The sequence below is a fragment of the Petaurus breviceps genome, unplaced genomic scaffold (assembly GCF_028583685.1).
Source record: "Petaurus breviceps papuanus isolate PSGF00001 unplaced genomic scaffold, PetGlider_PUasm1.0 38, whole genome shotgun sequence".
In the NCBI taxonomy this organism is placed as follows: domain Eukaryota; kingdom Metazoa; phylum Chordata; class Mammalia; order Diprotodontia; family Petauridae; genus Petaurus; species Petaurus breviceps.
Window position 1 is genome coordinate 67,533,758 of NW_027186304.1, and position 26,385 is coordinate 67,560,142.

The 26,385-nt window shown below is 39.9% G+C and overlaps 2 protein-coding genes and 1 pseudogene across 5 annotated transcripts in view; 1 reads left to right on the forward strand and 2 right to left on the reverse strand.

The window, feature by feature from the left end:
- SDCBP (syndecan binding protein) overlaps window positions 1-10,266 on the forward strand; it is a 39,987-nt gene extending 29,721 nt beyond the window's left edge. For both annotated transcript variants that reach the window (XM_069099989.1, XM_069099990.1), the window contains exons 6-9: window positions 2,235-2,410; window positions 6,794-6,965; window positions 7,948-8,039; window positions 9,570-10,266. In XM_069099989.1, coding sequence (XP_068956090.1) covers window positions 2,235-2,410; window positions 6,794-6,965; window positions 7,948-8,039; window positions 9,570-9,624 — 495 coding nt within the window. In that variant the 3' untranslated portion in view covers window positions 9,625-10,266. The remainder of the gene's footprint in view (window positions 1-2,234; window positions 2,411-6,793; window positions 6,966-7,947; window positions 8,040-9,569) is intronic.
- Window positions 10,267-15,358: 5,092 nt separating this feature from the next.
- Window positions 15,359-17,059, reverse strand: LOC138170265 (embryonic polyadenylate-binding protein pseudogene; annotated as a pseudogene).
- A 1,240-nt stretch (window positions 17,060-18,299) lies between these two features.
- The window catches only part of NSMAF (neutral sphingomyelinase activation associated factor), a 67,206-nt gene continuing 59,120 nt past the window's right edge, over window positions 18,300-26,385 (reverse strand). For all 3 annotated transcript variants that reach the window (XM_069099994.1, XM_069099992.1, XM_069099993.1), the window contains 4 exons: window positions 25,576-25,726; window positions 21,154-21,256; window positions 20,931-21,040; window positions 18,300-19,067 (listed from right to left, as the gene is read on the reverse strand). In XM_069099994.1, the coding sequence (XP_068956095.1) occupies window positions 18,973-19,067; window positions 20,931-21,040; window positions 21,154-21,256; window positions 25,576-25,726 (459 nt within the window). In that variant the 3' untranslated portion in view covers window positions 18,300-18,972. The remainder of the gene's footprint in view (window positions 19,068-20,930; window positions 21,041-21,153; window positions 21,257-25,575; window positions 25,727-26,385) is intronic.

The window sequence follows — 26,385 nt, forward strand, 5'->3', positions numbered from 1 at the left end:
AGTGAGGGGAAGAAGTCTTCCAACCTTCCCCATCTTGACCAGTGAGTGACGGGAAATGAGTGAAAGAATAGCCAGTGCTAGAAGTGACCAGGGAGGCTGTGTTCTCAGGAAGAAGTCAGATCTCCATGAGAGCCATAATATGTAAGGAAGGAGAAAGGAAATTGAAATTGAACAAGTTTTGCATGAACGTTCGCGAACGCAACCTAGAATAATAAGGAAAGCAGCAGTGGGGGAGGGGGAGGGTATCATTGTATCAAATAATTCTGATGGAGTTCTCATTTCTAAGATACAGAGGTGACTAAAAGAAATAGCAAATACCAGAAGCCAGTCCCCAAGAATCATCATCAAAGAATATAGAAAATTTTCCCTTCCCTTCCCAGGATGGAAGTACAAGAGCCACTTACTGTCCTGATCCCAGTATTGATTGGTATAGAAACTACTCTAATTTTCTGATTTGGGCCAGTTTATCCCTTCTTAGGCAGTCTGGTGACCCCTCTGCTCCGGAGGCTTATCATATTGGTGCCAAACTTAGGGTGGGCATGCAATCTGCTCTACTGTAACTGAACTCCTGAATTATGGAAGCCAGCCAGCCTCAGCTTTCCCAGATGAAATGCAAATAATTAACACCTGTGTGAAAAAATGCTTCAAATAAACAAGTGGAAATCAAAACATCTCTGAAGCTTCACCTCATACCAAACAAAGTGGCAAAAATGACAGAACATGGAAAGTCACTTTTGGAACAGTTATGGAAAGATGGGTACATTAATGCACTGTTTGGAGCTGGGAATTGGTCTAACCATTCTGAAAGCCATTTTAGAATCATACTAAAAGTAAAATGGTCATATTCAAACAACACATTTAGCATTATTTGGTGTTGTGTGTTTATTTCTGGCCATGCATCACAAATTCTAATTGCAGCCTATGGTAGAGCTTGGTATAGGGATCAGACCTGTGATTGTAGTGATCTAGGGAATCTTGAGGTGAGAAAATGCTCTACTAGAGCAGGATGGCACTTTCTGCAGGTTTTTTTCTTGCTTTTTGGAGGACAATTGGGGTTAAGTGACGTGCCCAAGGTGACACTGCTAGTGTCTTTTTGTGTTAAGTGTCTGAGGCCAGAACCAAACCCAGGTCCTCCTGACTCTGGGACTGGTGCTCTATTCACTGCGCCACCTAGCCGCCCCCAGCTTTTTGCAGTTTATAACCTTAGAAAGTAAGCTTATGTGGAACAGAAGTGGGATTTGAACCAGACCTTCTAGGGGAACTTATGGAATAGGAGAAAAACAATGGAGTCAGAGTACCTTGGTTTGAATCCTGGGTCAGTGACTACCTCAGTGGGTAATCTTGGGCAAAGTCCTTAATCTCATTGAGTGTTAGTTTTCTCAGATAAATGGAGGTAATACTGTACTACTTGATAGTGTAGGTCTTAAGGGGCTACATACATGTCAACTACTATTCAGTTTTGAGGATCTAGGATTTCATTGATATTTGTTTTTCTTTTACAATCCCTCTACACCTTAGCAGACTATCTTAGTGACCTTCTTGGCTGAAAAAAAAAAGTCATCACTTGTAACTAACCTCAAATTCGCTGAACTTAGGTTGCTAGCTCCACCAATTCTTAGAGAACAGACACACACACACACACACACACACACTCTTGTAGGCATTTATTGTTACTGTAATTAAGGCACTCATTTGATCTTGGTAAGAAAGAAATGGATGACATTGGGCAAGAACTGGGAAAGGGACTTTAGCTCATTTTTTAATTCTTTATAACCCTAATCTTACTTGATTAGGTATATTTCAAGAGTTAGGGAAGTAAACATAGCTACATATCTCAGATTTAGGATTCTAAGCCCTAAATTGCAGAGGAAATGGCCAAATTTGAGTTGAATTGTTCTTTTGTTTTTCCTTTTCAGATAAAGAAAATTAACACAGTGTGTTAATACCTGTTTGGTTCACAAAATACAACCTTTCCGCCTCATAAAAACTAGAATTTATATTACTTTTCTTCCCTCCAGTATTGTTGGGATCTGTAGATATAGATAGAAGTTCAAAGCATGATCAAGTCATGCTTTGAGGAAGGGTCTTATGGTTTTCAGAATTCTACTTGCTGGTTTTATATCCTTGAATTACTTGTAAATTGTTTTTTTTCCTTTTCTGAGAAGAATTTGCCATGTTGCTTGATATTTATTTATAAAGTATTTCTAGCATTTTTTTCTTTTTCATTCATTTAGGGTGTATTTGTTCAGCTAGTCCAGGCCAATTCTCCAGCGTCTCTGGTTGGTCTGAGATTTGGGGACCAAGTTCTTCAAATTAATGGTGAAAATTGTGCAGGGTGGAGCTCTGATAAAGCTCATAAAGTTCTCAAACAGGCTTTTGGAGAGAAGATTACTATGACTATTCGGGACAGGTAAGATAGTAGAAATCAGTAAGTTTATACATTTAAACATTATACATTTAAATGCCAAACAGATTTCACATCTTCCCCTTATCCTATCCCCTCAGGATTTTGTGACTATAACTTCCTTTCAACAATTATCACTGTTTGGCTCTAGATAGTTTAGTGAATTTCTCTGCAAGATTTCCTACAAGTTTTCTATTTCATTTTACTTTTTCTCTTAATGGTATTGTTCTGCTAAATCTGTGCTGCTACTGAATAAAAAAATGGTAGGTAGAACAAAATCCATTTTCAATCTGTGGCATATAGCAATTTTGTACAATGAAATGATGGGGGGAAGGACAGGGAGGAATAAGGAATAACTTAAGTATTTAGTGCCAGGGACTGTGCTAAGTGCTTTACATTAATTATCCCATTTGATTCAACAACAAACCTGTGAGGTAGGTGTTGTTATTATTCCCATTTAACTGTTGAGAATCCTGAAGCAAGAAAGAGTTGGAGTGATTTGCCCAGATTGTCACACAGCTACTAAATGTCTGAGGTTGGATTTGAATGTAGGCATTCTGGTTTCAGGCCCAGCACTGTATCTGAGAGCCTCTATAATGCCATTTTTACTTTTGACCTAGATATAATTTAAAGATGTGGTTATAATAAAACTGTGAATAGGAACTGGTTGGAAGTTATGGTCATTCTGGATTTTTTTTTTTTTGAGAATTAAGAGTTTTTTACTTTGAGATACACATAACTCAAAACTGGGTAACTTTTACTTGTGGGGGTCATTATGGAATCTGTTTCCAGTGAGTCAGTCAGTCAGTAGGCATTTATTAAGCACCTGCTTTGTGCCAGGCACTATACCAAACACTAGGGAAACAAAGAGAAGGAAAAGACAGGCCCTGCCCTCATGGAACTTAACAGTCTAATGGGGGGAGATAACATGCAAACAAATATTTACAAAATGAGCCATATACAAGATAAATAGGAGATAATTATGATAAAAGGCACTGGAATTAGGAGAAATTGGGAAGGTTTCCTGTAGATGGTGGGATGGGATTTTGCTGGGAATTGAAGGGAGCCAGGATGTGAAATAGAGGAGAAAAAACATTCTAGGCCTGGGACAGCCAGTGAAAATGGCCAATACTGAGGATGGAAGAGTACGTGGCATTTCAGGAGTGGGAGGAGAGTGTAAGGTATAAGAAAGTTGGAAAGGTGTTTTGGGTGTGTGTGTTAGTTTGTGAAAGACTTTGAATGCCAGACATCAGATTTTATATTTGACCCTTGAGTTGATAGCCACTGGAGTTGGGGGGGAAGGGGGCATGGTTGGACCTGTCTTTTAGGGAAATCACTTTGGTTGGTGGTTTGAATGAAGATGGACTGGAGAAAGGAAGAGCTTGTGGCAGGCACACCAACTGACAGGGTATTATAATGAGGTGTGAGGAGGTGAGGGCCCATTCTAGGGTAGTGGCAATGTCAGAGAGAAGGGGGGGTATTTGAGAGATACTGTAAATATAAAATCAACAGGCCTTGGCAAAAGATTGGATATGGGAGAGGAAGGATGAGAGACAGTGAGGAGTCAGGGTTAACATACCTAGGTTGTGAGCCTGGTGACTGGGAGGATGATGGTTCCCTTAACAGTAACAGGGAAGGTTGGAAAGAGGGAGGGTTTGCTGTGAAGTATGAGTCCAGTTTTGGACATGTTGAGATTAAGATACCTATAGGACATCCAGTTCAAGATATCTGAACGGCAGTTGGAAATGTAAGACTGGAGGGCAGCAGAGAGGTTGGAGCAGTAGATTTGAGAATCATCAGCATAGAGATGGTAATTGAATCCTCGATAGCTGATGAGATTACCAAGACAAATAGTAGAGAGGGAGAAGAGAAGAGAGCCCAGGACAGAACCCTGAGAGACACTTAGTGTGATCTGGAAGAGGGAGGATCCAGCAAAGGAGCCAAAGGAGCAGTCAGATAGGATAAGAACCAGGAGAGGGCAATGTTCCAAAAACCCAGAGAGAAGAGTATCAGGGAGGAGAAAGTGATCAATTGAGAAATCGCTGAGAAAAGGTCATTGGATTTGGCAGCTCAAAGATCATTGGTAATTTTGGAGAGAGTACTTTCTGTGGAATAATAAGGTAAGAAGCCAGATTGTAAGAGGTTAAGAAGAGAGTGAGAGGAGGAAAAGTGCAGGCACTTACTGTAGAAAACCTTTTTGAAGAGCTTAGCTGCAAAGGACAGAAGAGAACCAGGAGGATAGTTAACAGGGATGGAAGGATCAAGTGATGGGGTTTTTTTGGATGGAAGAGACATGGGCATGTTTGTCTACAGTAGGAAATAAGCCAGTAGAGAGGGAGAGATTGAAAATAAGGGTGGAGATCATAGAGGGGCAGTTTGTGGGAGGAGCTGGGAGGGAATGGAGTCTCTTGAACAAGAAGAGAGATTAGCCTTGGTAAGGAGTAAGGCCACTTCGTCATGTGAAACAGGTGAAGGAGGAAAGAGTAGCCGAAGACACCTAAGTGATAGGAGATAAGGAGGAGAATTCATGATGGGAAGAGGGAATTCATGGTGAATGGCCTCAGTTTTTTCTGTGAATATGAGGGTAAGGTTCTCTGCCGAGAAGGCAGGGAGGGAGCCATGGGAGGCTAGAGGAGGGATGAAAAGGTTTGGAAAGAGTCTCTATGGAGAGTGGGACAGTGAATTGATAAGGGAGGTTTAGTAGGATTGCTTAACAGAAGTGAGAGCCCAGTTGAGGCTGTGTAACATCCAGGCAGAATGATCATGTGATTTTCCTCTACTTTGTTCAGCAGTACATGTATAGGAGTGAAGGCAATGAATGAGGCTTGCCTGGATATGTTCAGTAGTACATTAAGGGGGCAAGGGATTCAAGAGAGGAGGTTAGTGTAGAATTGAATTGGTTCACTAAGGGTATGGGGAGAAGAAGAGAAGAGAGTGGCTAGGGCAAGAGATGTGGCCTAGGAGAGAACTGAGGGGTCAAGGAATTGGAAGTAATGGTATGATGAAGAGAGTAGGGTGCTGGAAGGGAAGGCAGAGGGAGAAGTGAAGTTTAGACTTATCTTGATGTTTATGTGTGCTCTGACCCTTAAATTCAAACTGATATTCTATTGAACTTTTATAGTAATTCTTAACTGACATTAGATAATGCCTTACAATTTTTAACTTGTAGATATCAGAAATCTTGTAGATGTCAGAAAGGTTTATAACTTGTAACTACTGCTTTTCCCAGATTTTGAATTAGTGATGTCTAAATTAACTGATTGTACTGTCACATAAATTTTCAGTCATATTTTAAATTATTTTTTATTGTCCTATCCTATTTAACTTTGCTATGAGAGTTTGAGCTGATGCCTGAACATAGGGTTTTACATCAGGTCTTCTGGCATTGAGTAAGATGCTTTGGGCACTGTCCCTTCCTAGCAGTCACTTGCATCAACATTTTAAACAACTGTTGCCTTTGGTTGCAGACCATACCTCCCAAGATGTCATTCCTGAGCAGATAAAGAGAAATTTTTACCCTTTTACCTACAGCACTTGAGAGCTGCAATGTTTTTAAAAAGTAACAGAAGCTCCCTTGCCTTATTGCCACCCATATTATAGGTACACACCTTACTTTGCTGAGAGATCTTGTGCTACAGAAACTTTCCTGAGCAGGTGGGAAGAAAGAAAGGAGCCAGGACATTAACAGTTAACACTACTTTAAAATACTTTTGAGGAATATTCTCATCTCTGCTTTATAAGTGGTTAAAAATAATAAAGAGGCAGCTAGCTGACACAGTAGATCCTGGGCCTGGAGTCAGAAATAGCTAAATTAAAATCCAGTCATAAACTACTGTGACCCTGGCCAATGCCTGAGTTTCCTCACCTGTAAAATTGGAATAGCATCTGGCTCCCAGGGTGGTTGTGAGGATCAAATGAAATATCTGTAAAGTATTTATCACAATATCTGGCACAGAGTAGGCACTTAATGTTTCCTTCCCCTTTATCTTTGAAGTAGTAGCTGTGTCTAGTACTAATATTTCCAAGAACTACTAAAGTTCTAAAAAAGGATCATGTGATTAAAAGGTCAGTACTTTGTTCAGAGCATATGCTTCATGGATTCTGAGGGAGATAAGCATATTGGCAAAGTACCTGCTTCTCTCAGATTTCCCCGCCTTTAATTTCATAAACCAGTTACAGTGGTGTTTTTTAAATGTCTTTGTTAGAGCCAGCATTTTTAGTGAAACTCTCAAAAGTAGCTGTTAAGTTGAAAACATTTAGAACATTAAAAGTTGATGGTTTATTTTAGTATTGTGTTTTTAGATAATTGTTAGGCGTGCTGTAGCCCAGAAATTTGTCTCAAGATTATATATATACTAATAAGATTTTTTCCTGAAAATATTTTCACAGACCATTTGAACGCACTATTACCATGCATAAGGATAGTACAGGACATGTTGGATTCATTTTTAAAAATGGGAAGATAACCTCTATAGTGAAAGACAGTTCTGCAGCAAGAAATGGTCTTCTTACTGAGCACAACATTTGTGAAATCAATGGTCAGAACGTAATTGGCCTGAAGGTAATGTGATCATATGCCTTTTCTTCACTAGTTTTTATTTTATAGATTTCAAAAAAATTTTATATACTTCTGAATGAATAGCTTTTATTGGTTCTAGAGAACAGGCCAATGCTGGTAAAATTTTATAGTTTGGGTATCATATGTTTTTTGGTTTTATTTGGTCAGAAGCCCTGTATCAGGCAATTGGCTTTCTCATTTTTACTCTTCATTTTAGATAGGAAATTTATATAAGCAATGATTGTTGAATGATTATTGACAGTGATAGTTAACTTGGAAAAGCTAAGTTTAAACTTAGAAACTCTTGTTTGGTGTATGTTAAAATGTCTAAATGTCTTAGAAGGGGGCTTTGGTAATAAATAATCTTAATAGTTTTGTTAAACGCAACCATATTGTGATCTTAGTGTTTTGTTTTTTTTGCATTTTTTTGGAGGGCAGTTGGGGTTAAGTAACTTGCCCAAGGTTACACGGCTAGTTTTTTTGTGTGGGTGTTAAATGTCTGAGGCCGGAACCGAATTCAGGACCTCCTGACTCCGGGGCCAATGCTTTACTCACTGCGCCACCTAGCCGCCCCTATAAGGTCACTTGGCTAGTTTTTTTTGTTAGGTGTCTGAGAGCGGATTTGAACTCAGGTCCTCCCGATTCCAGGGCTCTATTCACCGTGCCACCTAGCCACCCAATCTTAAGTGTTTTTTGAGAAATTATCTTATGTGATTCTGTATAAATCAGTTTACTAAGAATCAAATGCAAAGAATCAGATACTGTATTATCAAAATTAATTCAGTTTAACCAGCATTATTAAGCACATACACAGTAAGACCCTCTGCCAGGTGCAGAGAATGATGATGAAAATTGACATTGGAGCCTCAGATTTTTAAAGGACGCATCATTCCCATGAAAGAAGGAAGAGAACTTTGTAGCTAATTGTGATTTCAGTTCAGTTGAGTCTAAATTCAATTTATTGCCTTTTGTGTTATTTTAATAGGACTCTCAAGTTGCAGACATACTTTCAACATCTGGGACTGTAGTTACCATTACAATCATGCCTGCTTTCATCTTTGAACACATAATCAAAAGGCAAGTAGCACATTTTTCAACTTAAAATTTTTTTTGTAGTTCTTACAAGCTAATTCAAGCAATGTTATAATTTTGTGCATTTTAAAAGGTCAAAATCGATCCTAGCTTCAGTAGCTGTTAATAATATTATTCTCTTCAAGAAATCAGTTAAAATGGGATTACCAATCTCCCATTAGATGAAGATTGCCTATGGCCGTTTATGCTGTTGAAGAGCTAAGCAATTAAAAGCTAGATTTGGTTTCAGATTTGACTTAGAGGGAATGGAAATGTTGATTGGAAGAAAGGGCTGTCCCTTCTTTTTAGCCCTTGTGGACAACCAAGTAGAAAAAGGGGTAACAAAGGAAGGGGTTAGAAGGAAGTTTTGCTTATTTCTGCTCCTCCTGGGGCAGTATGGAATTTGCTCGCGCATCCTGGACTTGGTTGGTGATAAAGAACGTTGGCTCTGAATGTGAGGCATAGATCCTTCACTTCTGGTAACTTTGAGGATAGGTGAAATGCTAGGAGAGCTGAACTAAGTCTCCTCAAGAAATTGTGTTTAGAGCCATGGGAAAGGTGGTTAGTAGCGGGGGGAGAGTATGTGGGATTGCCCATTCAGCATCTAAGAATAGCTTTAAAGGATTGGTGGCCCTGTTTTTTCCCGTGACAGTTCTGTCTTTGTAACTTGTAACTCTTAATTTTGGGATCACTTTTTATTTAAAAAAAAAAAAAAGATAGTTATGTCAGGAATATTAAAAACTGCTCTTGAAGACAAGTTCTATGAAAAAGAGTACTTTAGAAAGTTTTACCAACCGCTGTACTGGCAGCAGTCACTGCTGTTATATATTAACTTGGCTGTTAATAGCCAAGATTGGACCTATTTTTTCCCCCTTTTAAAACAGGTATGTATGAACAACTTGGATCCCTGAATAATTTAGGTTTTGTGAAAGAAAAAAAACTTACATTGTTTTTAGGACTGTATTGAGTAGGGTCACATTTTTATTATATTCCTTGAAATTGCAAAGAAAAGTACTTGGGAGCAGGCACAGCAAGCCAGATGGCTCAGTGGATTAAGTGCTGGGCCTGGAATTAATTTAGTCAGGCCTCAGGTACTTACTTGCTGAGTGAGCCTGGGCAAGTCACTTAACATCTGATTGCCTTAATCCACTGGAGAAGGAAATGGCAAAACAACTACAGTATCCTTGCCAAGAAAATCCCAGGGACAGGACTGGTGTGTTGTGGTCCACAGGGTCAAGGGGTCAGACCTTATAGTTAAAAGATGCTCAAGGAAGTGAAAGTCCAAGACTCTTCAACCATTAATCAGACAGGTTTATAATGTAATCCCAAGGATGTAAGAGACAAATACAAATTTTAACAAATCATGTACTCTTTTTCACTGTAGGAAAGCTTGGCCAAAGTTTAAGGCTTTAGTTTCTTAGCTTCCGGAGTAAAAAGTTAGTCCTTACCTTGTGACCCAGTAGGTGTTAGGAATTAAATTAGAAGTCTTTTGGTGCTTTGAAATGTATATATAATATATAAATGTCACTTTTACAGGATGGCATCAAGTGTTATGAAAAATCTAATGGATCATGCTATCCCAGAAGTTTAAAATTCAAGCAGTTGTATCTTTCACATAATGGAAACTCTGCTGAGCTTGGGCAGTCTACTCAGCATCTTCTGTATTAGACACATAAACCTTACTGGGAGCCAAGAAGCATATGCTGCATGAGAGCCTTTGTATTGTATTATGGCTGGGAATATTACTGTTTGACACAAGTTTTGTGTTCAAGCTGTAAATTGTATTTGTAGCCTTATACCGGTCTTACAGATGTGAACCTTTCAAGAATTTTGACTTTCATGGCATCAAGTTTCCAGTAGTTAAACTACTCTTTCTATAAGCCATTATGGTTAAGATAACTAATACAGATTTTTAAAAATGTTATAATCAGGTACCTGTATTTTAGATATTCTAGAAAGTAATATCGTTCCTCTTTTCTTCTGGTGTAGTATTTTTAATGCTTTGCTATTGTATCTCTAGAATAACTTTTCTGCTAGTTCCAATTTTGTTTACAAAAATGCAATTAAGCAATCTTGGTTTCATTCCACAGCATTATGAATGACAAAATGTAGAATTGCACAAAATTGTGATGATCTTATCTTTAATAATGTATACCTAATGCTTTGATTGTCGCCTTAACCACGTTAAAGGAAAGTTCTGAAATAAAAATCAAATAAATTGATTAACGCTTAACATGCCTCATTTACTGTCATAAAAGCCATTACATATCTGTATAGTAATACTTATGTCATTTCAGTATAATTGTGAAACAGCACTATTTGTTGGGTTATGTCTTAAGTGAATTAGTTCCTCCCTCTTTTATACTTTTGCATTTGATATGCTAAGTCATTTAGAGAATCAATGCTTTTTTCAACAACTAGGCTTCTGGAAATCATTTAATGTTTTCACTTTACCTTTAAGTATCGAACACAAAGTTCAGAAACTTTGAAGGGTAGGGAAAAGAACTCTTACTTCTTCATTCATGCTTTTCATATTATGTCCTCAGAATTACACATTGAAGCCACTTCTGAAGCTTAAGCTGGAGAATTTTAATTACCAAGGAAAACTTTACTAGGAAAACCTTGTTGTTCTCCCTACCCTTAATAAATAAATAAATACATTTCTCTTAATTTAAGACAAGAATTTAGTTTGAATATAGCTTCTAAACTTACTGAAAATACTACTTTCCAGCATTTCCCTGTTCCCATTTGAAAAAAAAAAAGACAAGTGATGCTTCACCATTTTTTATTAGAAAGCACTGGACTTGGAAGTAGCTTTATTCAAATCCAAGGTCTCCTAACTCCTGTTGCTACCTGTGCAAATAGGAAAGGCAAAAACCTCTCTGAGCTCATTTCCTCATCTGCACTGGAGATACTGGAGATAGAAACATTTGTACTGCCTGTCTCATAAGGCTTTTAGAAGGAAAGTGCTTTGCAAACTTTAAACATGTTCAATTTCAGATGGAAGCTTCTAACACTTTGAATCTTAATATTGCCTATGGGAAGCTTTGTAATGGAAGAATCATTTTAATTGACTTGAACATGCGTACATGTTCAAATAACCATGAGATTGCTGCTCTCAGTTCTCTAGCAATGCACCACAATCAATAATAGCTTGTGTTTAATACTTTAACTTTTGCAAAGCACTTTGATCCTGAAAATGACCCTTTTAGGTAAGTACTATCTCCATTTTACAGAGAAGGAAAGTCGGGAAGTTGTATGACTTGCCCAGAGTCACAAAGCTTACCTGAGGTTGGGAAATCCAGCACTGTATCTAATAATTACATATAAAGTGCAAAAGTTAAAGAGACCAAAATTTAAAAAATAGAGATTTTTAATTACAAATATCAGCCTTAAGGGGCTGTTTACCTTTTGAAGGTAAAAAAAATTATGAGATGACTAAGATTCTGGAGTTGGAGAGGATCATACTTAATTGATAATCCTTTCTACAATATTTGACTTTACCTTGCAAAAATACAAAGGACCGTAACCATCCTGTCTTCCAGATGTACACCAGCTTTTACAATATCTTTCTTAAAATGTGCCCAGAAGTTCATACTTCTAGATGTGGTCCAAGTAGGGTAGCGTTCAGAGGGTCTATTAAATTCCCTTGTTCAGTCATTGCACCATTACTATGTCAGCCTTTGTGGCCATCCATCATTTGGACAAACAACTCCTAGCCCAGCCCCCAAGCTGTTACAAGAAGGAAACCCTTGTGGAGAGGGGTTTCACCTTTTTCATCACCATCAGCAACTGCTGATCAAATGTCACTGACAGGTGCCCTGGACATGGCAGCATCTTTCAATCTATGATTTTTGTTTCTGTGCCAACCCTCAGAGTCATCATCTAGGGAAGCGACTGGGGAGAAGGGACCAACCCTCCCCACTAACCTCCATACCCAGGGTAAGCAAACCAGACCAGCTGCAACAGTGGGGCACTCTTGAGAGACAGGCAAGTCAAAACACCACCACCTAGAGTGTTATCTCCCCTCCACCCCCAAGGGCGGAGTTCCTCTGAACTTGGGAATAGCGATGCTGCCAGTCCAGTGCCTTCAGACATAACCTTGGGGAGCAACCCCTGTGAAGATGTAGCCTGGCAATTGTTCCTGCAGATGACAGTCACTGCTACTAGACCCAGAAAAGGAAGTTCTAGCCACTCAAGTCCCCGGCACTGTCAAAAGTGCAACATCAGAAACCGATAATCAGTCAAAAGAAAACTTAAAAAGGGCCATTAACATTAGCTTTGCTGCTACACCTGAGGACCATGGGATTTTTCAGCTGACTTGCAATGAGAACTCCCTCATTTCCTTTCACAGATGCTTTCTGCCACCTCCACCCTTCTCACATGAAGAAGTGGCTTTACTCCTTACCAATGATGGAATCCTAATAAAGCTGCCCCCAGCCCCAGTATTCTAACTTCATTAATAGGCCTGGCCCCACTGAACAGCAGGCCCACTGTACCTACCTCGCCCCACCCTGCAACAATGTCCTAACTTCATATATGCCTCACTGCTCACTAGAACAGGTGTGTCCCTGTACTCTTAGTTCCCACAGAAATGGCAGGTGTGTCCATGTGATGGGAACCCAGTTACTGCCTCTACCTTGTCACTGCCCCAGACCCATTCCCACAGAAACAGGTGAGTATTCAATCACAATCACATAATCCAGCTAGGCTAACACAGGACCACAATACTTAACTGTCTTAAGCAGACAGGACCACAATAACTAGCCAGTTGGAGGGCAGAATGACCAGAACTGAACCACAGATGCGACCCCTCCTCCATTACCTAACCCCTTAAACTCCTGCCTTTTTTTTTAATATTAATGATATTCCTCTGTGTAAATTTCTGTTATATCATTGCATCTTTACTCTATAAAAATCCATCTTGTTTTCTCTGAACTTGTTGGTTTCTTTTGGAACTTAGCCCACGAGAGGCATAAATCTCAATAAATGCCTAGACTTGGATTAGAGGTGGTCTGACAGAATTCTCTGAGACATCCACCACAACACATCATGAAACTGCAACTGTTTTTGGTGTCCTTGGGTTTAAACCAAAACAGGGCTAATCCCTCTACTTATTGAAGTAATCCATTACATCCTGTCTCCTCCATCCCCATTTTCACTTATTTTCAATCTCTCCCTATTATAATGCTCATTCTCTGCTGCCTATAAACATGCCTTATGCTTCCTTTACCCAGAAAAAATACCCACTTGATCCGTCTATCCCAGCTATCATGCTATATAGTTCTACCCTTTGTAGTTAAAGTTGAAAAGGCCATCTACAATAGATATTTCCACTTTTTCTTCTCTTTCTTCTTAACCCCTTCTAATCTGGCTTTCAACCTTATCATTCCATTGAAATTGATCTCTACAAAACTGATTTCCTTGCAGCCTTTGACATTTCTGATCACTCCTCCGTGATGCTTTTCTCTTAAGTTTTCAGAACACCACTCTCTTACGATTCTCCTACTTACCTGATTGCTCCTGTCTCCTTTGCTGGACTCTCCTCCAGATCATACCCTCTAACCATAAGTGTTCCACAGGCCTCTAACCTGGGCTCCCTTCTCTTCTCCTATATACTATCTCACTTGATCTTAACTTCCATGGACTTAATTACCATCTCTATGTTGATGATTCTCAAATCTATTCTTGCCCCAAACTCTGCTGACCTCCAATCTCACACTTCAACTGTCTTTCAGATATCTTGAATTGGATGTCCAGTAGACATTCTAAACTCACTAAGTCCAAAACACAATTCTTCCCCCCCAAACTCTCCCTCTCTCTCCTACCTTCCCTTTTAGGGTGGAGGGCAACACCAACCTACCAGCCCCCTCGGGCTCAGTGTAGGATTTATCCCAGATTCCTCATTATCTCTCACTTCACAAATCCAATCTGTTGCCACGGCCTATTGACTTCACCTTTGCAACATCTCTTAAATGTGCCTCCTTCTCTGACACCGCCACTACCTAGTGCAGGCCCTTGTAACATCATGCCTGGACTACTGCAGCAGTTTCCTGTTGAGTCTGCTTGCCTCAATCTCTCTACTCCAACCCATCCATATTTAGCCACTAAAGTGATTTTCCTAAAATGCAGATCTCATCACATCACCTCCCCTTTTCTTGTTTCCTGTTCCCCCACACCTTAATAAATTCCAGCGGCTTCCTGTTGCCTCCATAAGTGAATAAAAAATGCTCTTTGGCATTCAAAGCCCTTCATAACCCAGCTTCCTCCTACCTTTCCAGTCTTCTTACACATTCCCTGACATGTACTCTTTGATCGAAGTGACACTGACCTCTTTGCTGTTCCCACAAGACACTGCATCTTGGCTCCAGGCATTTTCTCTAGCTGTTTCTCCTCTATGCCTTGAACACTCTGCTCTAACTACTGACCTCCCCTGGCTTCCTTTAAATTCCAACTAAAATCCTACCTTTGATAGGAAGCTTTCCCCAACCATTCCTAATTCCAGTACCTTCCCTCTGTTATCTCCTATTTATCCTGTATATAGCTTGCTTTGAACATTCACTTTTTTTGATAAGTCCTTTTATTCTTCATTGGAATTCTCAATTTTGTATCTGATGGATTCCTAGACCTCCTGGGATGACTTCCTTTATATAATTTTAGGCATGTTATGACATAGCTAACATTTAAACAGTACTCTGAAGGTTTGCAAAGCATTTCTCACGTATTATTTGATTATCAGAACTGAAACAGATGCTATTATTATCATCACCATTTTATTTATATAGAAGCTTTGTTTAAGAAAGACCCAGTGTTACACAGCTACTAAACATCTGAAGCAAGGTTTGAGCTCAGATGGTCCTTATTCCAAGTCTATCTACTCTGTACCCAGGTCCCTTTTATGATCACAATCAGAGGTCACTTAATCTAATCTCATTTTTAGAGGTGAAGAATTTGCTCAAAAACGTTTAGAATTTGCCCAAAGTTTCTATCTACCTTTACTGTGAACCTTCTGGAGTCTTGTTTTTCCAAAATCTAAGACACATGGCAGACTGAATCTGACTTTACTTTCTCTCTCTTTTTTTTTTTCCAGCCAATAAACATGTATTAAGCATGTACTATATACACCTGGCACTGTGCTAAGTGCTGGGGATAAAACAAAAAAAAAAAGCAAAAGACAAGTCTTGCTCTTGGAGTTCAGTCTCACTGGGGGTAAGGAGGTGGGGATAAGCAAGTATGTACAAAGTATGTATAAAGACAAACGAGAGAACAGAGGGAAGGCACACAGAATTAAGGCTTAGGAAAGGCTTCCTGTGGAAGGTGAGATTTTAGCTAGGATTTGAGGGAAGCCAGGAGGTGGAGATGAGGGAGAACATTCCAGGCATGGGGGACAGCCAGAGAAAATGCCCAGAGCTGAGAGATGGAGTGTCTTGTTTGTCGAACAGCAAGGCTGCCAGTGTCACAAGCAGAGGCTTCTGTTCCTGGGGTGGGGCGGAGGCCAACATAGATGCAGTTAAAGGCTCCGCCCTTGGACATGCACAGTTGGCTCCATTCCCTGAGGTGCATTAGGCACAGATGAGGAGTACTTGTACTAGGCAATGGCGTGGCCCAGGGAGCCTGGACACCCTCTTCCCATGGTCTGGGTCTCAATACTGACCACTCTGCATATGGGGCCCTGTCTGGGGCATCTGAGTAGAGGCCTGCTGGACAGTATTGATGTTGGAGATGAAGTGTTGGGGTGTGGACAAAGACCTAGGAGAAAAGCTGGTCCAGCTTGGGGTAGGCTGAGTGGGGACCACGGTGCTGAGATTGTAGAAAGTGGCCTGGGTAGGTGACTGGAAGATTGCGGACACCTGGGGGATGGCAGGCAAGAAATAATTGGTGGGTTGGGGAAAGATGAGGCCATTTATGTTGCGGAGGACAGAGATGCACTGCATGTACTGGTTGGTGAAGATGGCCTTCTGCTCTTCCTTGAGTTGGGCCAGGCCCACATAGAGGGGCTTGGTTGACAATTTGCCCATTCATCTCTGTCATGGGCTTTTGTAGACTCTTCTGGGGAGGAAAAACACAAAGCCACACCCCTTATTGTGGCCACCCTCTGTTATCACTTTAACACTGGCGATCATGCCATATGGAGAAAACTCCTTCCATAGCTTCTCATAATCAATGACATCATCTAGATTCTTCAAATACAGATTCACACCCTGGTAGCGATTTACTCTCTCCTGCTTCATCGGCTCTAATCTATGCTTCAACTCACCCTGCCTCTGCTGGGCCTGTCCAACATACAGAACCCTACCTTCAAGCTCCTTCCCTTTTATGCTACTCACAGCCTTCTGAGTTTCCTCATCCTTCTCAAAACTGACAAAACCAAAGCCTCAGGAATGGCCATTTTCAATGACCATCACCTTCATACTTAGAGTCTTTCCAAACGGGGAGAAGAGTTCCTGAAGTTAACTTATCCCTATCTTCTTTGAAGTTCTTGACATAGATTTTGGTGAATTCTAGTGCTCGTACCCCCAGCTCTACCTCTGCTGAGACTCGAAGTGGCCCACGAAAACTTGCCATAGCATCCCATTCATAGTGCTGACTGCTTTGTTTGCAGCCTGCATCTCAAAGTGGACAAAGCCAAATCCTTGGGAGCCATTTTCATCACACAACCACCTTGCAAGAGAGAGATGTTCCCAAAGGTAGAGAAGGTGTCATACAAGGTTTTTTTTTGTCAATGGAGTTATCCAAGTTCTTGATAAAGATGTTGCCAATTCCTGATTTCTGTAGAAACCACATGATACAGATGGGCCCATCCTTGATTACCTCAAAGTTCATGATGGCCAAAGCTCGTTCAGTATATTCGGGCTGCTGGAAGTTAATGTAGATATAACCCAGGGAGACACATGTGGCCACGTCGTTGCAGAGGCAGACGGACACGATGGGCCCTGTGGCTGAGACCTTCTTTTACAGCATGACCTCAGTCACATCAAGGTTCAAGTTGCCCATGTAGCGGGGTAGCTGGGGCCATTTGCATTCATGTTCCAAGGAGAAGAAGGAGAAGCAAAGAATAGGGGCGTCCAACCATGCAGGAATCTCTTTTAATTTGTATGATGGAGTATGGTTACTTTTTCTACTTTGAAAGGTGCCCATCATTTGTACTTCCATGACCAACATTTCCTTAACTACACTATCAAAGCAAGAAGGGACTTAATGGTCTCTAATCCCACCCTCCCTTCCAATTTCATTTTGCTGTTGAAGAAATTATGTGAATCTAGATACTATAATGCTGCTTACTGAAGTTTACTAGGATCTCTTGCTCTCTTCACCCTCCAACTAGAATGTATACTTGAAGACAGGATTGTATATTCTTAGTAGGCCTAGACAGGAAATGCTGGTGGATGGAAAGCATGTGCTACCAGCACCAGAACCTTTCCTGGACATCTGCAAGCCCAGGATATGACCAGAGAAAAAGGATGGAGAGGAGATGAGGTGGAGGTAGATGGGGAAGAGAAAAGATAATGGCCCACCTTAGGAAATTAGGGATCACACGATAACCTGCCCTCACCAGTATACTTACTGGCCCAAGCCAGTGTTGTTCTTCAACAAGGGGCTAAATGTCACAGGATTACAATAGGAAGTCATCTATCTATCTCAACAATCCTACAATCACTCAAAACACTGGATTTCCATTCAATGATTCTTTTTACACAAGAAAACCAGTCAATGTTCCCACATTGTTTCTGGCAAAAACCAGCACAATTTAATTTTCTACCTGCCTTGTTTTCAGACGTGGCACTGAATCAACTTTTGTTGCTCCAGAATATTACCTGCTTGTTATTTGTTTCAGTCGTGTCCAACTCTTCATGACCCCATTTGGGGTTTTCTCGGCAGAGATACTGTTGTCATTTCCTTCTCCAGTTCATTTTACAGATGAAGAAACTGAGGCAAACAGGGTTAAGTGACTTGCCCAGAGTCACAATGCTAGTGTCTGAGGCCGAATTTGAACTCAGATCTTCCTGACTTTAAGGCTTGTCCTCTATCCAAGGAGCAACCTAACTATCCCTCCAAAAAACTTTATGCCTCCTGAAAGGATGGCTTACTACCACGGGGAATGTTTTCTAAAGGGCAGGAAGTATGGTCCCCAAAGACAGTTTCTAAAGTGTTTTTATGCAGTGGTAATGTTGGAATAAAAATACAGCTTTTTGTCAAGTCAGTCAAACTTCATATAAAAGTCTTTGCATCAAGTTTAAATTTGTCTGCTAAATGATTGCAAATAGGTTCTTTCTTTACAGAAAAATAACTTTAATGTCATCATAGAAAAGATAAGACAAGCATTTAAATTGAGATGACAGGCATGATAAAAATACAAACCATTCCTATAAATAGTAAACTTATTGTATTTTAATTAAGATTATGTTTATGTGTCTCCAGGTTCTTACTTAAGAGTCTGGGTAGAGTACGTTACTTACATGGAATAGCCACTCCTTTAAAACAAAAGTAGCAATGCTGGTAGGATAATGGGACTTAGATGTAGCAGAGAAGAGAACACATATATCATAGAAAACTCTAAACTGGGTAATGTTTCCTGGGCACAGTGACCTAAATCATGTCTCATAGCTACCATCCTTGCCAGCTTTAACGGCTGATGCTTTTGACCACTGAGAAGATTATCATTCTTCCTCATAAATAGTGATTGTAACTTTTTCTCCCTAACAATACCATGTGTAAGTTAAATTGTGGCCTTTATCCACCTTAAAAGATGGTAATTAATGGCTTTTAATGAAGTTACCATGATTTAGAAAGTTATTTTACAAGTACATAAACTTTCTATTTGGTTGAACTTCCAACTCCTATCATTGCACATTCACCAGTCCATTTAAAAAGTTTGTTTTAAAAATACATTAGCTCTGAAGGGAGCTCAGTTTGAAATTCAAATGAAGAAAAGGCACTTTTAATATTGCAGCTTCCAAAACATGATTTGTCTGTCTTCCCCTCCTGTAATAATGCTGCTGCACTGTTCATTCATCCATATACTTGTCACGGCACCTGGGAGGAGAAGGAGGAAATTTTTTCTTTCCATAATATGGAAATAGTTAACTCCTAAAATGCTAGGGAAATTGTGTTCAATTCAGGTACAATACATAAATTTCATTCCTTGTTTAACATGATTCACACCAAACCTTATCCAATAGGTAAATTCTATATACAATTTAAAAAAACTGAACATCTTTCATTCTAAAACAGTTTTCAGTTTTTAGAGTTGAAAAAAATAAAGAGAAATTTCCTTCTACCCCTTTTTCAGTTGAAACAAAAAAGGCAGTATGACAACCACAAGCATGTATATATCTCTCTCTGAAACTATGATCCTCACTGACACTGAGGCTCTAGGCAAGTCCCTTAATCTCTGGTTGCCCTAGGTAACTCTAAAACTGTCAGTTACAGAAAAGGTGCTGATCTGAAGTAGTAGAAGGAGTTTCCTTATCTGGGAGTCCCATAAGTCTATCTCCTCCCCCCCAGTTGGCCTAAATCCTGACTGGCACCTATGTCTTCTGATATTTACCTCCTGCTTCTCTAAAGAAATGTAGCTAGTAGTTAGGTTCCTGTATGCATTTTGGAATGATATGGAAAAGAAAACAAGATTTTCTTAACTTTCCTATCATTTTTCCTTCTACCATCATATAGTAATAAAAAGCTTAAAAAAAGGTTTAAAGAAGTCTCTGTTGGAACTTTTACTATGAGTCTGATGTCATATTTCTTTCATTTTCTATAAGATAATTGTAGGAGCTCTTTATAGAATCTGACAATGACAATGCATAAAGCATATATGGACTATTAAAAAGTATAGCTTTAGAACATTTCCTCTGGGCTGGTCTGCTACTCTAGATGGCCAAATGGGGAAAGGGACGAGGGAAATCTCCTTCTCCCCCACCCACCTTCCCTCTGTAAAGCACAGCCTGAATGCTGTCCCTGGGGCTTAAGGAGTGAAAGCAGTACAAAAGGGTCTAATTTTTGTCCATCTAATGAGGTAGTTCCCTTTAATTCCTTCAGAGAAAAGTGTTTACACATCATAAAATAATCAGAGCATACAAAAATTTTTGCAGCTAGTTTATACCTTGTGATTAATTCTAGTGGGGATGGGGTGCTGATTAAAAGTCAACTCCTTTCTATTGTCTTTAATAGCTGGTACAGATAACAATGGCTAGCAATTTAGGTATGCAAAGTGCTTTATGAATATTATTCCATTTTATCCTCACAACAATCCTAGGAGGTAGGTGCTGCTAGTATCTTCATGTTACAAAGGCAAACAGAAGTTAAGCGAATTGCCCAGGGTCACACATTTACTAATAGTGTCTGAGGCCAGATCTGAAGTCAGGGCTTCCTGATTCCGAGCCCAACACTATCTAGTGTGCCACTCAGTTGTCTTATCAACTCCCTTCCTCATTCCCCCCACTCCTCCCCCCAAATATAAACAAAAGGTATTTAAGTATCCCTTGAGAAGACAATAACACCTTTCTGTACTTGAGTTATAAGGAACATGATTGGCTGAGTATACAAACTAGCTAGGCCCCTTAGGAAGGTGAGGAGATTCAAGATTCAAAATATGCCAAGATTCGTTCGTTGTTCATCGGAAACACACAAGTACGGACTTGTGAGCTATAAATGAGTACAAATCCACAGGTTCAGCAATAGGGCCCAAGAACAGCCCACAGGGAGGGCTACATTCCGATTAGATTTATTTACTTTCAAAATGGGAGTTAATTCAGTGCCAACATTTATAAGAATGATTATGAAAAACCAAGTAGGCTTTTTTCACTCCTGCCTGAAGAATACACATTCATTTTCTTGAGGGAGAGTGAGATCTAAGTATCTCATGAGGACAAAACATAGAAGATTACAGACAGGATTTACCTGTGTGGCCCTGGATTCTTTCACTAATTCTTGCTTCAATAAGGTCCCAAACTAGCAATTCACCAGACTGACTTCCAGCTAATACACAATTTCCATCCCAAAGAAAGCACCTGCAAAAATTAATTTGAAAACAATTAATTCTGAAGTAAAGGAACAGAGTAAACGCAGTAATTCAAAGTCTTGAACAATAAAGCTTCATCACAAGGATCTCAAAGAAACATACCTCTGTGGATGCTCTGAAGTCATAGAGGAGATGAGCATTCCTGTCTGTACATCAATTACCTTAAGACAACCATCTTCTCCCGTGCTGAGAACATGGCGGCCGTCTAAAGTGACATTTTTAGGAGGCAACATTGTTATAGGATGGTTTAAAAAAAAAAATCCATTTTAAGTTATTCTAAGGAACTTACTGCTAAATCCAACTGCCTTTTCTCTACATGTGATAACAGGGAATACCTTTTATCCCCTTTGAAATTTAATCTTCCCTTGGAGGACTCTTTAGATTCTTAAGTCTCCTTTCTTCTTCCAGAATTCTACTTATGGGCAGGAAAGCTTAGACTTTTATCTTCTGTTCTCTATCTACTTCAGAAAAGTAGATCTAGTATGGTCTCATGGCTTTGCCTACTATTTACACACTAATGACTGTTAATTCACTCATTACCTCGGGTCCTGTCTTCTTGGCCTAGCTCCAGCTTCATCATTCCAAATGCTTATGGAATTTCCACTTTGAGGTGACAGTGGAATAACTCAGGGTGTCTAAGACTGAGCTCGTCTGCCCCAATGCTGGTTCCCCCCCCCAATTTCCTTCTCAGTTTTGGTTAGTGGCATCATCATTCTCTTGAAATCATCTTTGATTCCTTCTCTTTCATCAACTCCATCCAGTCAAAAACCAAGTCCTCTGAGTTTGTTAAAATGTTTCTTGTATTCTTTCTATGTTCCCATTACCAACCACATCTCACATATGAATCACTGCGGCAGTCAGCTGGCTGCCTCTAGTTTCTCCATACTCCAGTGCAGCCTGCAGAATGCTTTCAGACAACTTACAAACACATCACATTTCCTCTGTACAAAACCCTTCCATAGCTGCCCTCTCTTTCTTTTTTTTCTTGTGTAGCAGCAAGCACCCCAAGCGTCCTCAGGGTTTGCAGCTACCACAGGTTCTTGGATCTGCTTTGTTAAAGGAAAGCAACTCAAAATGGGTTAACAAGCTTACTTTAATCAGTCAGACATATATCGTTTACCTTGTTCAGGGGAAAAAGGTCAGCACCCCGAACTTCAAAGCATACAGGCAGAATTATCAAGACAGAAACAGATCAAGTAGACAGATTTCCAAACTGTCCAACCATTACATCCATACCCAGTCAACATCTGGGTTTTTCAAAGCCGGGGGACTCTCAACAACGGCTTCCCAGAATTCAGATCAAATCACAGAACACATCTCAAAGTAAGTCCCAAAACAAAGCTACACATCAGGGCTTATATAGCCTTCTCCTGGCTCAGAGAATGTAACAACCTTATTGACTCACCGGCCAATCAAGAAGTATCTACTGAAAAACAAGCCTCCCACCCCAGTCTCCAGGTGCACTTTAGCCTAGGGGCAGGGAAGATCTTTAAATTTGCATTTCCATTACATTCTGCCCCAAGATCTTTCATGCCCATAGCATAGACAATTTACTTTTAAATTAGCACTGAACATTTCTTAGGTCACATTTTCAAGATACAGAACTAAAGTTACCAAAGTGGCTACTGGCCCTTAAACAAACACAAAGTACATAGCATTATCATCTCAATTCAAAACAAGAGTTCAAATAAAGTTCTCTGGGGGGGGGGAGGGGTATCCTTCCCCTCACACAGCTCCAACCCCTGCCTCCAAGCACAGAGAGGGGGCTGGGCAACAAAACCAACAAGGTGGGGTCCCTGGGGATCCAAGGCATTTCATCCCACCCACCATAGTCACAAGTCCATCCTCCCCCAGGGTCCCAAACTGTGGGATGCAGCCAGGAAACACACTAGGGGCAGGGAAGATCTTTAAATTTGCATTTCCATTACATCTTGCCAGCTATCTTTATTTTTTCAGATCAGTCCTGAAAATTGTGGAAAGGTTGAACACTTGTATCAGTGCAAAGGAAGGAAAGTGTGAGCTTACATGTGACACTGAATATTAAAATATTAAAAACCCATCAAACTGGCCTCATGAGGTAGGACTTGTTTTCCTGACAAGGAGGAAGGAGCCTGCCTTAAGGGATGAGAAGTTGATTTCTTTATGACAGGGCAGGATCACAATACAATATACTGGGTCACAGAGGAAACAGGCATCTGCTTCATGCTGCTTGATAAAACTGATATTTGCCCTTTCCCTTCCATATCTAATCTAAATCCTTTTGTCCAACTTCTGGAAGCCCTTCAGCATGTGGTCCTAGGCTATATCTCCACTGTTTATCAATATTGTAGTCTCTTCTTTAGTTCAAATTGATTCCTGGCTAGCCTATAAACAATGCCATACTTATGCCTCCTCCTTGCCAATCAATCAACCAACCAAATTAACAAGCATTTATTAAGTGCCTACTATAAGACAAGTACTGTGTTAGTTTCTGGGAATGGAAAGACAAACATGATAGTCTCTGGCTTCACAGAATTTACATTCTACTGGAGGAAATGCCATGTACTTATCTAAAGAATATACAAAATAAATATAATAATTGGGGCGGCCAGGTGGCGCAGTGAGTAAGAGCATCGGCCCCAAAGTCGGGAGACCTGGGATCAGTTCTGGCCTCAGATACTTGGCACCCACACAAAAATAACTGTCCGTGTAACCTTGAGCAAGTTACTTAACCCTGATTGCTTTAAAAAAAAATACAATAATTTCCTAAAGAAGTAGAGCAGGCTAGGAAAAGTGGGGGTGGGGAGGTGGGAGATGGCAATACTAGTAACTAGAAATGGGGAATCAGGAAAGGACTCATGTAGGAGGTGGAGTTTGAGCAATGATTTCTAAGGGGCACAAGTGAGAGAAAGTGCATTCTAGGTAAGGGCACGGCTTATGGAAAGCCAGGAAGATGGGGGAGGAAATGTTTTGTGTGAGAAACATGTTTGTCCAGGCCAAAGAATATGTGATGTAAAGCATCATCTAGCAAGCCTGAAATATGGCACTGTAAGTAGCAGCCATGTTTGGAAGGGCTTTAAATGCCACATGAAGACATTTGCGTTTGATCCCTGAGATAACAGGGAGCCAATGGAATTTAATGAGCAGGGGAATGACATGATCAGGCCTGTATTTTAGGAATATCACTGGCAGCTGCTTGGCAAACGGATTAGAGATGGGAGAGACTTGAGGCAGGGAGACTAACTGGGAGATTTCCATTATTTGAGAAGAGACATGGTGATGGCCTGAACTAGAGTAATGATCATGCAAGCACAAGGTGTGAGAGATGTTAAGGAGCTGGAACAGACAAGACTGGGCATTTGTGTGATGACTGAAAGTACAGAGCTGAGAATGACTTCTGTATTGTCAAGCTAGCTGACTGGAAGGATGGTGGTGCTCTTGGAAGAAAGATAAAATCTGACCTGGATATGGAGAGGCTGAGACATATATGAGACACTGAGTCTGAAATATCTATCAGGCAGTGAATGATGTGAAACTGGTACTTCGAAGAAAGACCATGGTTGGCTATTTCGAACAGGTAGTTATCTATCTAGAGATAATAGATAAACTTTCGAAATCATGAAGTCACTGAGAGAGTACAGAGAGAGAAGCCCTGCTCCTCTGACCTGGATTGTTTTTCTCTCCAGATACCTAGTTTCCTAAATGAAATATTCTCTGACCATTCATTGATATTCCTCTCCTGTTAACTCCCATGACCTCTGCATGGCAATATACATTATAAACTGTCTTGTACAGTGCATTAATTACCTATGATATATCAGTCCTCTCTTCCTAACTAGATTCTAAGTTTCTCAGAAGTCAGGAATCCTGTTCCAGACACATACTAACTATGTGACCTTAGACAAGTCAATTAACCTTTATGAGCCTCAGATTCCCCAACTATAAAATGGGTATATAAGAATATAGTCAGAGAATTATTGTAAGGATCAATTAAGATAAAGTATTCTGCAAACTTAAAGAACTATATTAATGTAAGCTATTATTATTAAGCTTACCTATATTCACCCTAGCACTTAGTATTCTGTTGAGTACACAGAAAATGTTTAATAAATACCCGTAGGGAGAATTTTCTCCCAAGCCTGATAAGGACAGGAATATAAACACAGGTACATACAAAACAGTGCTTACTCTTAAAGACCAAAAAAACCTAAATTTACTAAGCTTCCTACTATATGTGCATATGTAATATATGTATCACTATAAGGTAAGACCCTGGGTAGCCAATAAAAGACTACAAAAGAAAAAATGCTGAGGTGACCATTGAGTATGGATTCATACATAACTCACAAAGTGTTCTTTAGGCAATGTGAAAAGTGAGGGCATAGTATATTTGACATGGCGTCATGGACTAATAACTAATCTTATTTTGGTACAAAAGTAATAAGTGGGGTGTGTGATTTGTCAGGGGCCAGTGGGATGAGAGACAAGGGGAAAGGGGATTCCAATCTGTATGATGGCATCCAAAGAAAGAAAAATGATACATACCAGGACTAAAAGCAGCATTATATACAGTTCCTGAGTGACATGATATTTGATGTAACATAGTGGCAGTAGTGAGGTCCCAGATGTTAACAACGCCTTCTTTGGTGCCCGACACTAGGAGAGCACTTGAAGAATTTAAGCTGATTGTATCTACCTAGGAAAGGAAGTACACTGATGATCATCTCACAGAGAAACAAACAGGCATAACTACATTTCACCATGGAGCTGATTCAAACATTTAGTTCTAACGTTAGTCACTCAACTTTGTTCTACTGTCCACATGTTTTTTCCTCCTGGTGTGGTTAGTACAGATGTTTCCTAAGACCATCTTCTCAGAGGAAATGATTATTTCTATTTCTTAAAATTAGAGATTAAGTTCTTTGTATACCGCCAAAAAGGAAGTGTTGCTGGGATAAATGTGCTATTTTCTTGAAAACAAACTTGAATTCATGTTATTCTCAGAAAAATAAATCTATAAGAAAAAACCACAGCAGCTGCCAAATTGTTTGAAATATGGCTAACTCCTGATAGTGATGGGTTATACAAAAATGCCTCTCACTTGACCCAAAAGGCAAATTATCAGGAATCAGTTTATAATCTTTTAACAACTGTAAAACCATTTAGAGTATATACCATTCAGTAGACATTTGTTGACCAAAAAAAACCAAAAAAACCAAAAGCAAACCTCAAGATAGGTAGATGTAAATATACATCAACATATATACACATACACACAAATATGTATATATACATACACACACATACACACACACACAAAATAGAGAGAGGCAGTATAACATAGTAAATGGAATA